Source organism: Hordeum vulgare, chromosome 4H (assembly GCF_904849725.1).
Source record: "Hordeum vulgare subsp. vulgare chromosome 4H, MorexV3_pseudomolecules_assembly, whole genome shotgun sequence".
NCBI classification, from domain to species: Eukaryota; Viridiplantae; Streptophyta; class Magnoliopsida; order Poales; family Poaceae; genus Hordeum; species Hordeum vulgare.
In genome coordinates, this window is record NC_058521.1 from 592090193 (window position 1) to 592103053 (window position 12861).

The window sequence follows — 12861 nt, forward strand, 5'->3', positions numbered from 1 at the left end:
TCCCGTATCTCAGTGTCATTGGTGCGCTAATGTACCTTGCAAATTGCACCAGGCATGATATTGCATTTGTGGTAAATTTACTAGCTAGACATAGCGCTGCTCCAACAAAACGTCATTGGACGGGAGTAAAGATATCCTTAGATATTTACATGGCACAAAAGATCTTGGCTTATTCTATCAGAAAAACCAAGATATGACTATGGTAGGATATACTGACGCTGGCTATCTATCTGATCCTCACAATGCCAGGTCACAAACAGGTTTCGTATTCTTATATGGTGGAATTGCTTTTTCGTGGAAGTCAATAAAACAGACTCTCGTAGCAACTTCCACTAATCATTCTGAAGTTATTGCATTATTTGAAGCATCAAAAGAATGTGTATGGCTTTGCAGGATGATTAACCACATTCAAACTACATGTGGCGTTGGTTCATTAGGATCACCAACTATTATTTATGAAGATAATGCAACTTGTGTTGCTCAAATGCAAATGGGTTATATAAAAATTAATATCACAAAACACATTTCTCCTAAATTGTTCTATCCTCATGAATTACAGAAAAATGGAGAAATTGATATTTTGCAAACTAAATCATGTGACAATCTAGCAGATTTGTTCACAAAGTCTTTACCAAATTCAACGTTCCATAAATACATTCATGGAATTGGTATGAGACGATTTCGAGATTTGCAAAGTTCAGGGGGAGAAATCTCCTGAAAATATAACCCTTTAATTATCATCAGGTAACGAATATTGTATTCTTTTCCTTTATGAGTTTTTTCAATAGGTTTCTCATGAAAGGTTTTTAACGAGACAATTAAATACAAGCATTGATGCATGCCATATCATATTTCTCCTTATATTTTCCCTACCAGGTTTTAAAGGAGTTTTTCATGGAACATCTCATTGCACTCTTTTCATTATGAGTTTCTTTGAAAAAAATTCTCATAATGTTTTTAATGAGGCAATATCTTCATTAAGATCATATGCTATACTTTATATTTTTCCTATGAAGGTTTTTAAAAGGAAAGTATCTAAAGCATATTTATTGTCCTCTAAAACTCACTAATAATTTGCTCCTTCTTTGAAGGTTTTTCTCATATGAGTTATCAAGAGACAATAATCACTATATGTTGTATCATTTTCTCCTTATCTTTTTCTCACTGGGTTTAAAGGAGTTTTAACAACATATCTATACATTTCTCCTCATATTTTTTTCCCACAGGGTTTTTGGGGGAAAATCTCAAGAATTGACTGATGAATATATAAGGAGCTTTCAATAATGGATTACTCAAGACGGCGTTGTACAAGGGGGAGTGTTACGAACCGACTAAATCTGGACGGTCATTAGCAAATCGTCATTAGGACGTAATTAGTCAGTTATTAGTCTAAACGTCGTACGGACGCGTCCGTCCGCACAGACGCCTTTTTGTACCGACGCCTTTTGCTTTGCGTCCCAAATCCTTGTATATATACTTAGATCAATCAATGAAAGAGACATTCGCACAACACTTTGCTTTCACTTTCTACAAATACCAATGATAACATCTCGTTTAATCTTCTCTATCACTAGGTTAATCGCGTTTCACTCAATGTAATACACACCATTACTCATAAATGTTCCATCAAGATAACCTGGTCAGGTACAATATGCATCCACCAGCCGAACTTACTACAATCAAGCGAACATCAATATACGGAATTATATTCAACTCATAACAAAAGACACGCCACAACAGTTATATAGGTGATCATAAACACGTACGACAACTCGTACGTATGATCTAGACACTGAAGCAGGGAGAAATACTCCTAGGTATTAAAGATCTCAATGAAACACTATCAATATCTTGAACTAGCCAGGAAGAAGTCCACCGGTCAAAGTAGGATTAGTGGGGCAAAGGAAAGCGCACGATGCCATGATCCGTGGTCACAACTCTCAATCAAACTCCGGCCATGATGCCGTAATTTTATTTTTTGTGACTGGTCACCATGTTTCATCATGTTTACCGAGTGTTGAGAGTTTGCACTCGGCAAATTAATTACCTGTTCATGTGACAACGGCCAACCCTCTGGGCAAAATTTTGTTTGCCTGCTGGAAGGTGTATATGTCGATTCCTTGTGTCTCTGCTACTGTAGATCTCACTTTTGTAAAAAATTCGAAATGAATACAAGCTGCTTGATTCCATGAACTGCCCAAAGTTTCGTCTACGGAGTTGGAGCACCTAAACGATCCTGGAATCACCTAGCCTAGCTGCTGGTGCTAGCTATCATCGCCCTTGAGCTTCCTGACCTTGTCGAGGAACGCTTGCCGGCCGGGGAACGGGCTACCTCCCTCGCCGCCTTTCCCCGGCGCCGCCCTCTCGCCACCGCGCCCCAGCCCCAGGATGTCCTTCTTTGCCGCCGCTCCAATGCGGGCCTTCCTCGGTGCGCCGGCGTTCACGCCGAGCACGTCCAGTTTGGCCGTCCTCACCTGCTCCTCCCTCCTCGTCCGCATCCGCTCCCTCCTCTCGTCCCTCTTCCCCATCGGGCCGTCCAGGCCAGCCGCCCCGTCATCCAACAGGGCGCTGCCGCCGCGGGGGGATCTGTTGCCGCTGCCGGTGCTCTGGCGCCGGTCCGCCTTCCTCGGGATGCGGCCGCCGTAGGAGGTCCCGAGGAGGCGGAAGTCGAGGCGGCCCCAGCCGTCCTCGTCGGAGAGGTCCCAGCCGAAGCGCTCGGCCATCTCCTGGAGCGGCCCGTCGCCGTCGTCGTCGTAGACGTAGTCGAACTTGGAGTCGCCGCGGAGGAAGCGGTGCGCGTGCTCCCACTCGACCCGGTCGACGTAGACGGGGTCGTCGAGCACCTCGCGCGCCAGGCGCGCCCAGACCAGCGTGTCCCCGTAGTCGAGCTCCGCCACCACCCACCGCAGGTAGGACGGCGGCAGCGTGCCCAGCATCTGGCCCTTGTACTTGCCGAAGTCGATCACGCGGTCCCTCGCGGGCCGCGACGACGCGCCCGGCGCGCCGGCGCCCGCTGCGGCCCCGAGCGGACGGAGGAGGTGGGGCCGGGCGGGCTTGGGCTGCGTCGCGGTGGAGCGGTGACGGAGAAGGGGGGAGAGAGGCGCCGCTCGGGATGGGGGTCTTGGCGGCGGCGCCGGGGAGGAAAGGCAGGCCCTTGCGGCGGCGAGCGGGAGCATGGCGTGCTCGCGCCGGCCGGAGAGCGGGCAAGTTTGGGTGTCTGGATGGAGAGGTGTCGCGCCACCGCGGGTAAAATTATCCACTCCTTGGCTGAACAAGAATAATATACTACCGGTAAAAGGTTTATCTAAAAAAAAACATTTCCTCTCCCTCTAAAGACGGGCTATGCAAAACGGCCCCTCCCTCTAAAGACGGCCTATGCAAAACGGCAGAATGACGGCCCAAAGCACATGAGCAGCACAATGGTCATTTTGGTATGAGATGCATTAGAGCATGTACAACATGACCTTGCAAATCCGGCCTCAAATGTCTATAGACGCGTCCGGGAATACCGACCCATCACGCCTTAAATGATGCATTATATATCCGGATATCTCATATAAGAATCCTTAAATTCATACAAAAATATGCAAAATGTGAAATCTACACATACTACGTAGAACCTATGTACTTCTTGTGGAAGATGTCGACGATTTCCGTATCGTCCAATGGATAAATGGCCGCCTGCTGCAGCTCCACCTCCTTGGCGCATCCGCTGAGGCGGCCCATGCAAAACGGCAGAGTGACGGTCCAAAGCACATGAGCAGCACAATGGTCATTTCGTATGAGGTGCATTAAAGCATTTACAACCCGACCTTGCAAATCCGGCCCCAAACGTCCATGGATGTTTCCGCGGATACTGACCGGTCACGCCTTAAATAATGTATTCTATATCCAGACATCTCATGTAAGGATCCTTAAATTCATACAAAAACATGCAAGATGTGAAATCTACACACTACGTAGAACCTATGTACTCCTTGTGGAAGATGTCGACTATCTACGTATGTACCCTCCAACGGATAAATGGCCGTCTGCCACAGTTTCGCCCCCTTCAACGCCTCCGCTGCGGCCTCCGACCTCATCCCGAATGGCCTGCTGCTCCACCATTTCCTCGGGCTCGGGTGGCGGCGGAGAAAAGGGGGAGGAGGATGAGCTAGGGTTGGGGGTGCCGCCCGGCTTAAATACCGTGAACTCGGGCGGATAAATGGCCGCCTACCTCAGTTCCGCCTCCTACGGCGCCCGACCTCGGACGGGGAGCTATGTAGAACCTATGTACTCCTCGTGGAAGATGTCGATAATCTCCGTACCCTCCAACGGATAAATGGCCGTCTGCCGCAGTTTCGCCCCCTTCGACGCCTCCACTGCGGCCTCCTGCCTCATCCCGGATGGTCTGCTGCTCCACCATCTCCTCGGCGCCCGTTGGAGCGTCGGGTTTCTCGACAAGTCCGCAAAGGAGGCGTGGCGGACGTGCCCGGGATTTTCCATATCCGCCCCAAGGTGAAGAGTCCGGTTGTAGGTACTCTTCCGGAACCACTTTCAACATGCACCAGCCGGAAATCGATTCGGGGTCTGTACCATGGCACGGTTCTATTCTACCGCCAGACCATTGGTGCGTGGAAGATATTTCAATTAGCGAAGTTAACATCTTTACTGTTGAGTGTAAACTAGAGGCAGCGAGTGTACCAACTGCGTGTCGGCGGTTATAAACAACATTTTTTTAGGAAAACCATTTACCAATTATTCATAAAGAGGAGCGACGCGGGAGTTAGAGCCGTTTTTCACTATAAAAATCTCGAGTACTTCCTCCATACAAGTGCATAGGACGACTTTGAGAATCCAAGAATTCTAAAAGTGTTATCCGTAATTCAATTAAATGTCTTTGTTTATCTCAACAACCTCGTACTCAATTGAATGCCCCTCGGAGTACTACAACCCACCTCCTCTCCTTTCTTCATTTCCCACCAGGATGCATGGCGCGTGAGAGAAGGAAAGAGCCAATGCATGCAGGGTTAGCTGAAACGACATCACTAATGACGGGATTTATTTCTAAAACCGTTTCACTTTTTTAGCAAAAACTGTGCGCGCTCTCGTCCAATCCTTTCCCGTTTAAATCGCCGAGCTTTCTAAAAGTCGCCCAACACACCTAGACGGAGGGAGTATTTTTTTTTGGGAAATTTACATTGTCCGACATTTTGTATGAATTACTACAATCCTAAGAGAGAAAACCGTGAGTGTATGATCACTAGTATCTTGCTTCCATAACAAGCAAATTACCTAGCCCGACTAAGCTTGTGTTATGCAATGCTCGCTCCATTTCTTTTTTATTTTGCATATTAACTTTGTATTAAGCTAAGCCTTTTAAAGTTTAACCACATTTGTAGGAAAAAATATTACCATTCCTAATTCATCAATATCATTGTAATACGTTTTTATGTTCTATTTATTTGATATCAAAGATGTTGATACTTTTTTATCTAAATTTTATTGAACTTTACAAAGTATGACATTAGAAAACAAATATGAGAAGCAAACAACATCGAAAGGAAGTTGGCCCATGGAAAATAGGAGAATAACGGGCCGAAGCACCTGCTCATTGGACCACCCCGACTAAGCTTGTGTTTCTCTAAAAAAAACTAAACTTGTGCTCCGCAAAGCTCCCTCCATTTATTTTTAGTTCGCATATTTTTTGCTTGGGTTTTATTCACATTCATATTGCATTAAGTTAAGCTTTAAAGTTAGACTATATATATATAGGAAAATGTATTACCATTTGGAATAAATAACAATCATTATATCGAACATGTAAAATATTTTTATGTTGTACTCCCTCCGTAAACTAATATAAGAACGTTTAGATAGCTAAAGTAGTGATCTAAACGCTCTTATATTAGTTTACAGAGGAAGTATTCTATTGATATCATAGATGTTGATACTTTATCTAAATATGATCACACATTACAAAATTTGACGTTAGACAAAAAACTGATATGAGAAGTAAAAAATCCGAAGGAAGTACTAGTAAAGAAGTTTCTTTTTTAGAAAAAAATACTACTTACTACGTTTCAAAATAAGTGTCTCAATTTTATACTAGTTTTAATACAAAATTATACTAAGCTCGAGACAGTTATTTTAGGACGGAGGGAGTACTAGAGAAGTATTTCGCCATTCACCTACATCCAAAAAGAATGAGATGACCCATGTGAAACAGCAGAATGACGGCCCAAACCACCCGCCCGACAAAACCACTAACTCGTACAAGATGCAAAAATGTAAAAGAGAAGTGCACCAGCCCAGAATCAAACCCGGATTTGTACTAACCGTTGATGGAATCTGCTTGCTAGATTCTAATAACCGTTGATGGAATCTGCTTGCTAGATTCTAATTCCTTAATTTAAAGTGGAAGATTTCTTCTCAAATATAAGATTTAAGACATCTGCTTGTGATGCGCTCACGAAGTTCATGTCCGTCTTGTGTAGCCGTGTTTGCTTTGCTGCAAGAAGATGGGTGGTGCTTTTTCTTGTGCTGACCGCTCGTGCTCATTGTTTGTTCAACGGCCCTCGGGAACAAGCAACCAATAGATGACTTCGGAGGATGATTCAATTTGGGGAGACTTGTATGAAATCTCACATTTAGATGAGATCATAAGATCAACCCTAAAAGAATCGTATTATAAGACATTTAAAAAAAAACTAAAATTATTTGACAACAACCATGTGTGCTATGTCTACAACTCTGAAAAAAATCTGCTCAAAACAAGATGTACATTTAGAGATTTGAAGAAGACAAATCCAAATATGAATAGCAGCACCTTTGACTGAATAGTAATTTAATATTATTCACATCCAATTTTTCTTTTTTGTTTCTATTTATGTAAGTTGAATTAGAAGCTGAAACTTTTTGAGGTTGTACATCAAACATCTATATGTGTCTAGGAAATTTCTGAGAATGTTTGTACATGTTTTTTTCTTCAAAAAATCGATCTCACAGGTCTCACCCAGTGTAAGATCTCACACAAGTCTATCCCATGTGGACGCGGAGTTTCTGCTCCCGAGCTCATTTGAGCATGGTGAACAGTAAAATAAGAAAAAATTAAAAAACTTCTGATTTTATTGTGTGGAAAATATTGGCAAAAGTTGTAAGTGCGTGCAAAAATTTGATATGAAATAACATTTCTATAAGGCTTGGCAAAAAAAATGTTACTCTAAAACGCATATTTTCAGAGTATCGATTTTTTTTGTTTTTTTGCTAATCCTTATAGGAATTTTATTGCATGCCAAATTTTCGCGCACTCTTACAACTTTTGTCAATGTTGATCTAAACAAAATTCAGATTTTTTTTAAACTATTTATAAAAAAAGCAATTTTACTATTGAATGAGCTATGAGCTTGGGAGCAGAAGAGTACTTTCGCCCCCACGTTTCCATGTGTGTTGAATAAGAAAATCAATCTTTGATGCCCAACTCATCAAAATTGTGGCATTCCGGTTTCATTGTGTACAGGATATTTTGGTTTCATTGTCAATGCAATGGAGCCGGGGCAGTGAGCCCATTTCCTCTAAAAAGTGTGCCACTCTTACGAGATGCAAAACGTTAGAGAGGAAAAATAAAAGACTTTGCACCAGCCACGAATCGATCCCGGGACTGTATTCTCCCTTCAATAATAATATAAAAAGAACAAACTCCGGCCCTCTCTATCCAGAAAGAGGAAGAATGGTCATTTCGTACGAGATGAGCTCCCAAAAACAAATATGCACCAGCCGGGAATCGAACCCGGGTCTGTACCGTGGCAGGGTACTATTCTACCACTAGACCACTGGTGCCTGGATGTTCGTTGTCGAGAGTTAAATATAGCAATGCCTCAGCTCGTGCATCTTTGCTGTTCGTTGTCGAGAGTTAAAGATAGCAATGCCTCAGCTCGTGCATCTTTGCTGCACATCGAGCTAGGTGCCTTTTTCACTCAAGATAATGATAGTTGTCGTAAAGAAAGACACGTTTTTTTTTTAATTATTCAACACACAATCAAGTACTCCCTCCGTCTCAAAATAACTGTCTCAAGCTTAGTACAACTTTATACTACAGCTAGTACAAAGTTGAGACACTTATTTAGGAACGGAGGGAGTATCATGCAATCGTCCTTAAGATTTCATGTATCATTCTACTTTTCAAGATAATTCGTAATCGGTTTTGTTGGGCATAGACATGTTACGTGGAAGCCCCACCTGGTTAACTTGTCCGAAATCCAATTGAGCATGGTCAAGCCCACACACTCGCTCTCACATTTGCCCCTCATCTCTGTTGCAAGCGAGTGAGCTTACCATGTGTGTCGGCATCGACTCGGCTAGGGTTGACAATGACAACATGGAAGACTATGAACAAGATGACTGCAACAACTCAAATCGTAGCACCTACAAAAGCAACCGGAATACTTGCAAGGATTATTATTACACTAGATACATACATCAACCGTTTTCCTGTTTCCAAAGCCCTCTTTCGCATTATTCTCCGGTCTCATCTGGGATCAATGTATTTTCAACTTTACTAACAATGTCATCCACATTCATCTCTAGATCCACCTCAGATTCCTCTATCTTCCATTTCTCTTCCCCTAACCTTTTCAGTTCTTCAGTAAATTTTATGTTATACACCTCATGATTCATTTCAAACTCAATTGGTTCCCTTGTAACAAAAATCACCTTCTTAAGTGGAGCACTTTGGATCACCATCTTCACAAAAACACATTCACAATGTTCCTACAGAAACACAATACAAGAATAAGTAATAAAATCAATGAGTGGAGCAGAAATTTTGATGAAAACTTCTAGCATGCCAAAGACTCACGACATAGTATACTATTTTCTAGAGACTTGGTCCAACCTCAAACAAGTTTGACTTAGGAAAAATTTGGAATTCTATTAATTTGAAATGGAAGAGTGATTATCAATGACCTTCTTGCTCCGATGAATATCCAGAAAATCCCAAGCGAGTTCTCTCAACTGCATCGACATAAAAGAATCATAAAACAAACAACCAAACAAAAGAAGCAAAAGGAACAAGATAAACTTGTTTGAGGTTCCTTTTGAGGAAATTGCACTCAAACTATCAAATCATCTTGTGGGGAGAATTTAGTTCATCAACTTGACAAATGGGATATACCAATCCTTAGATGCCCTGTTCTGGTATGGGAAGAGCTTCCCATGCGTGTCAACCTAGTCATCACCCTTAGTGCATGCCTTGTTATCTTCCTGGCACCCTTCCCCCTCATATTCTATGCCCACCGTGCACCCCATTTTAGTCATCATCATCTTTTCTCACCACACTCCTAACAAATGTCAAAAATATTTGACTTGATGTATGCACACCATTAGGAGAACTTAAAATTTCCTCAATGAAGACGACAAATGTAGAAGCAGTGCATGCGATCAGGCAATCAACTATAACCAAAGTGGAAGACACAGAATGATGTGTGCTCGACCGACGTTGGATTGATTAGAGTGGACTCCCATTTTTCTTTTTAGCAAAGAGTGTGAGATCCTATTTAGGATAGTAAAACTGCACCTAATTCCAGCCTCCTCAGGCATTTAACATTTTTAACCGTCCGATTTCGTGTACTAAACATTTCTGGTCGTTAGATCTTTCGTTAAGATGATTTTTTTTCGCGAGATGGGCTGGCTGTCGTAAAGGGCAGCTATTCCCGTAGCTTTTTTGGCCCATTGTGGTTAACTGGGCCGCTATCTGGTTTTTTTGGCCCATTGCTTCCGCTGACTCCAGGACTCCAGGTTGCTGCACCTTGACTCATCCTCTCCCCGATCTCTTCTCTTTCTGTCCGCCTGCAGGTCTCCTCCCCAGCGTCAGGACCACACACGCTATGACCGTCGGCGGGGCTTGCACCCGGGCTGGGATAGTTGCCGCAGTGAGTGGAGTCCTCCTCCTCTCCACTCCCCCGTCGTCGTCGAATTGGGGATCGCCCGTTCCAACAAATCTCCATAGAAAAGCCCAAACCTAATCCGCTCCAAACCTAGGGTTTCGCCGACCCGCCGGCTCTCAGACCGCTCGCAGGTGTCGGCGCCTCCACCGACTCCATGTACAACGGCACGGGCTGCAGATCGTGCGGTGGCGACCGCCCCTCCCTGCTCCTCCACAAGCATGGCACCACGCGAACATCGCCCACGTACGCCCCTCCTCCCCAGCTCGTCCTCGTCTCCGTTAGGCAGGTGAGCTCATGCTTCCTCCTTGATGTACCCTTTATTTAGTACTGCTATTGCACGGTGTGTGATATATTGCTTTGTGTGTGTGGGGGGGGGGGAGTGTACAACTGCCAGATGTTTGTGATGCAAAGACGAGCTCTTGAGGCAAATCAAGAAAAGCAAAGAAGAGTAGGAGGACCTCCGAACTGAAAGTGTTGTTAGGTATTGTCTATACTGTACTGCTACAAGAAATTTACTTGATGATTGAATGGATGATAGGTGTGAAGCTGCACTATGCTTTGATGCAAAAAATTCTTCACTGAAGCTGTGATCATGTCCAAAACGGAAAAGGATGTGTTCGTCGAATGAAAAGAAAATCGGAAGTTAAAGGAGAAGCTAGGAACGCTAGAGAAAGAGTGTTTGTTCCAAAAGCATCAGGAAGACCCAAGCAAGGGAGTGCTGAAATGGTTTTGTGTGATATCCAGGTGAAGCCTAACAACACATCACCATGAAGATCCCATATGAGTCCCAAGCAAGATCTGCGGTATGACAAACTTCTCAAACTGAATAGTTCAATTATGGATTGTGATGGTGCTCTCACTAAGAACAGACAAGAAAAGCAATTGAAGTGCATTTCGGTATCTATTATGAAGTTGTCAAAGGAGTTTATGGAGATTGAGCAAAAATTTAAGACAAAACTGAAAACAGGTCTGTCCATCTTGCTTTTAAAATGCAAATCCAGTCTAACATATTTATTTTTTAGTATTATTCTCATGAATGTTTAATAAATATTAAATTATGTAAGACCGGTTAAAAATTTAATCTATAAAATTTGATATATATGGTGGAGCTGATGTTGTGTTATTTCTATACGTATTTAATCTGTAAAATTTGATGTTGCCTTCTGGAAGTTCATGCAGTTTTTTTTCCTCATGTGTAGTTATAAGTTGTCTCAGATGATGCTTGGTTATTGCAGTACATATTTTAACTGTAGACTAGACCATTGGTTCGGTACACTACTTTTTGTTTGACTGTATCTTCAGGAAGGGTACTATTATTTCATGATGCTATACTAAACCACTAGTTTGTTGCTCGAGCTGTACTATAGACTCTTAATTGTGATTTTTTGAATCAAATTTCATGTCTGCCACTTATGAGAAATTTAGATAATCATAGGCTTTTCAGAAGCTTTTGACCCTAGAAAGAAGGCTCTTAAGAAGCTGACCATGAATATGCAGATATTACATGTACGTCAATTTCTGATCCTTATGAATCATCTGTGAAAGCAGTTAGCATGTAAGAAAGATAATATATGTTTTGATCTGTCGAGAGGTTTTCTTTCGCTCCCATTTCATTTCAGCTCTGCCTCCAAAATATTCCATTGGTTCTTGCACATCTTGGCTACTTGATTTTCGTAACTGTTTGCAGTTTCATTTCATATTTTCATGTAAGATGTGTGCTACATTAAGTTGTTTACATTGTAATCTTAAAATACTAGCCACATTTTTCAATGCAACTGGTCAGACTTTTCTCATATTACAAGTGATTTTACCTGATATGATGTACAATTTTTATAGGAACTATTGTAAGACATATATAGAACAAAAACATAAGTCAATGTAAGAGGCCATCAAAAACCAAGAGAAGGAATTCTAAACACGTGGTAAACATTAGAAAAAGAGGAGGCAGAGTTGTGATCTTTAAAAGCACTATTGCATAGATAGGATGATGTTTGCCTACAACCACCGTACTATGTATATATGTGAATTTCAATCTTGATCTGCCAACTTACAAGTGGTTCAAGATAAGAATATGAGGATGAATAAACAGGATAATAAGATAATATGCCATGGTGGACCACACTAGCTTATCCAAGTTCTCTGAGATACCAACGTATGCCTGAGAGCTTAGCCTCACATGAAATCCATCACAATTGAAGACAATTAAGTTTGTTTTTGTAACTTACAGCCTTACATCTACTAACTTTATGTTATCCGCTCCATTTTCTGGCAAACTAGGTTGGGAAAGACATGATGTTGTCTGTTGTGTATTAGTGGGTTGCTGTGGTGGATGGAATAACACAACTTCGATTTCTTTATGTGCCAAAGAAACAAAAGGATTGCACATTGTGAAAACTTGAGACATGGAGCATGGCCATATTAACAGTAAGTAGTTTCTCTTAAATATACTCCTTTGTTGGTTTGTAGTTATAATGTGGAGCGCATTTTCTTCTAATGCAACTGCCAATTGTGATTTTTTATCCATTTATTTATTTGCACTAAATGAAAGTCTATACTACTACATTGGTTTCTGGCTAAAGTACATGGAGTACATTATTTTGAGAACAACCTAATGTGATTCTGGTACTGTTACATCATGAAAAGGTAGTGCTTAATACATTGGCATAAGTTATCATTTTTAATTACTGAATGATAAAACATATCTTTATGTAATTGAATTCATTTGTTTGATTTATCTTATTTCTATGAGAATATTATCAGTTGTCAAAAGTGTCTAATCCATCAGCATATGAATATCCTTTTTGATCACTGAATGAGATATTTATGTAATTGAATTTTTATGTTTCATTTCTATTATATTTATGGGAATCCCTATTATTCCAACGAATAAGTAGACGGGCGCAGCAACGCGCGCCATCGATGATCTAGTGTATTGTAT

General features: G+C 41.9%; 1 protein-coding gene and 1 non-coding gene across 2 annotated transcripts; both read right to left on the reverse strand.

Moving 5' to 3' along the window:
* Window positions 1-2129: 2129 nt before the first annotated feature.
* Window positions 2130-3248, reverse strand: LOC123447373. The gene has a single exon (XM_045123971.1). It carries the CDS (start codon window positions 3174-3176, stop codon window positions 2265-2267), a length of 912 nt encoding a protein of 303 aa, XP_044979906.1. The 5' UTR covers window positions 3177-3248; the 3' UTR covers window positions 2130-2264.
* Window positions 3249-7747: 4499 nt separating this feature from the next.
* TRNAG-GCC lies at window positions 7748-7818 on the reverse strand. The gene has a single exon. It is a non-coding gene; the product is annotated as a tRNA-Gly (tRNA).
* Window positions 7819-12861: the final 5043 nt, after the last annotated feature.

Coding starts and splice junctions, on each gene's coding strand:
- LOC123447373 (XM_045123971.1), bottom strand. CDS start 3,176: ATGCTCCCGCTCGCCGCCGCAAGGGCCTGCCTTTCCTCCCCGGCGCCG.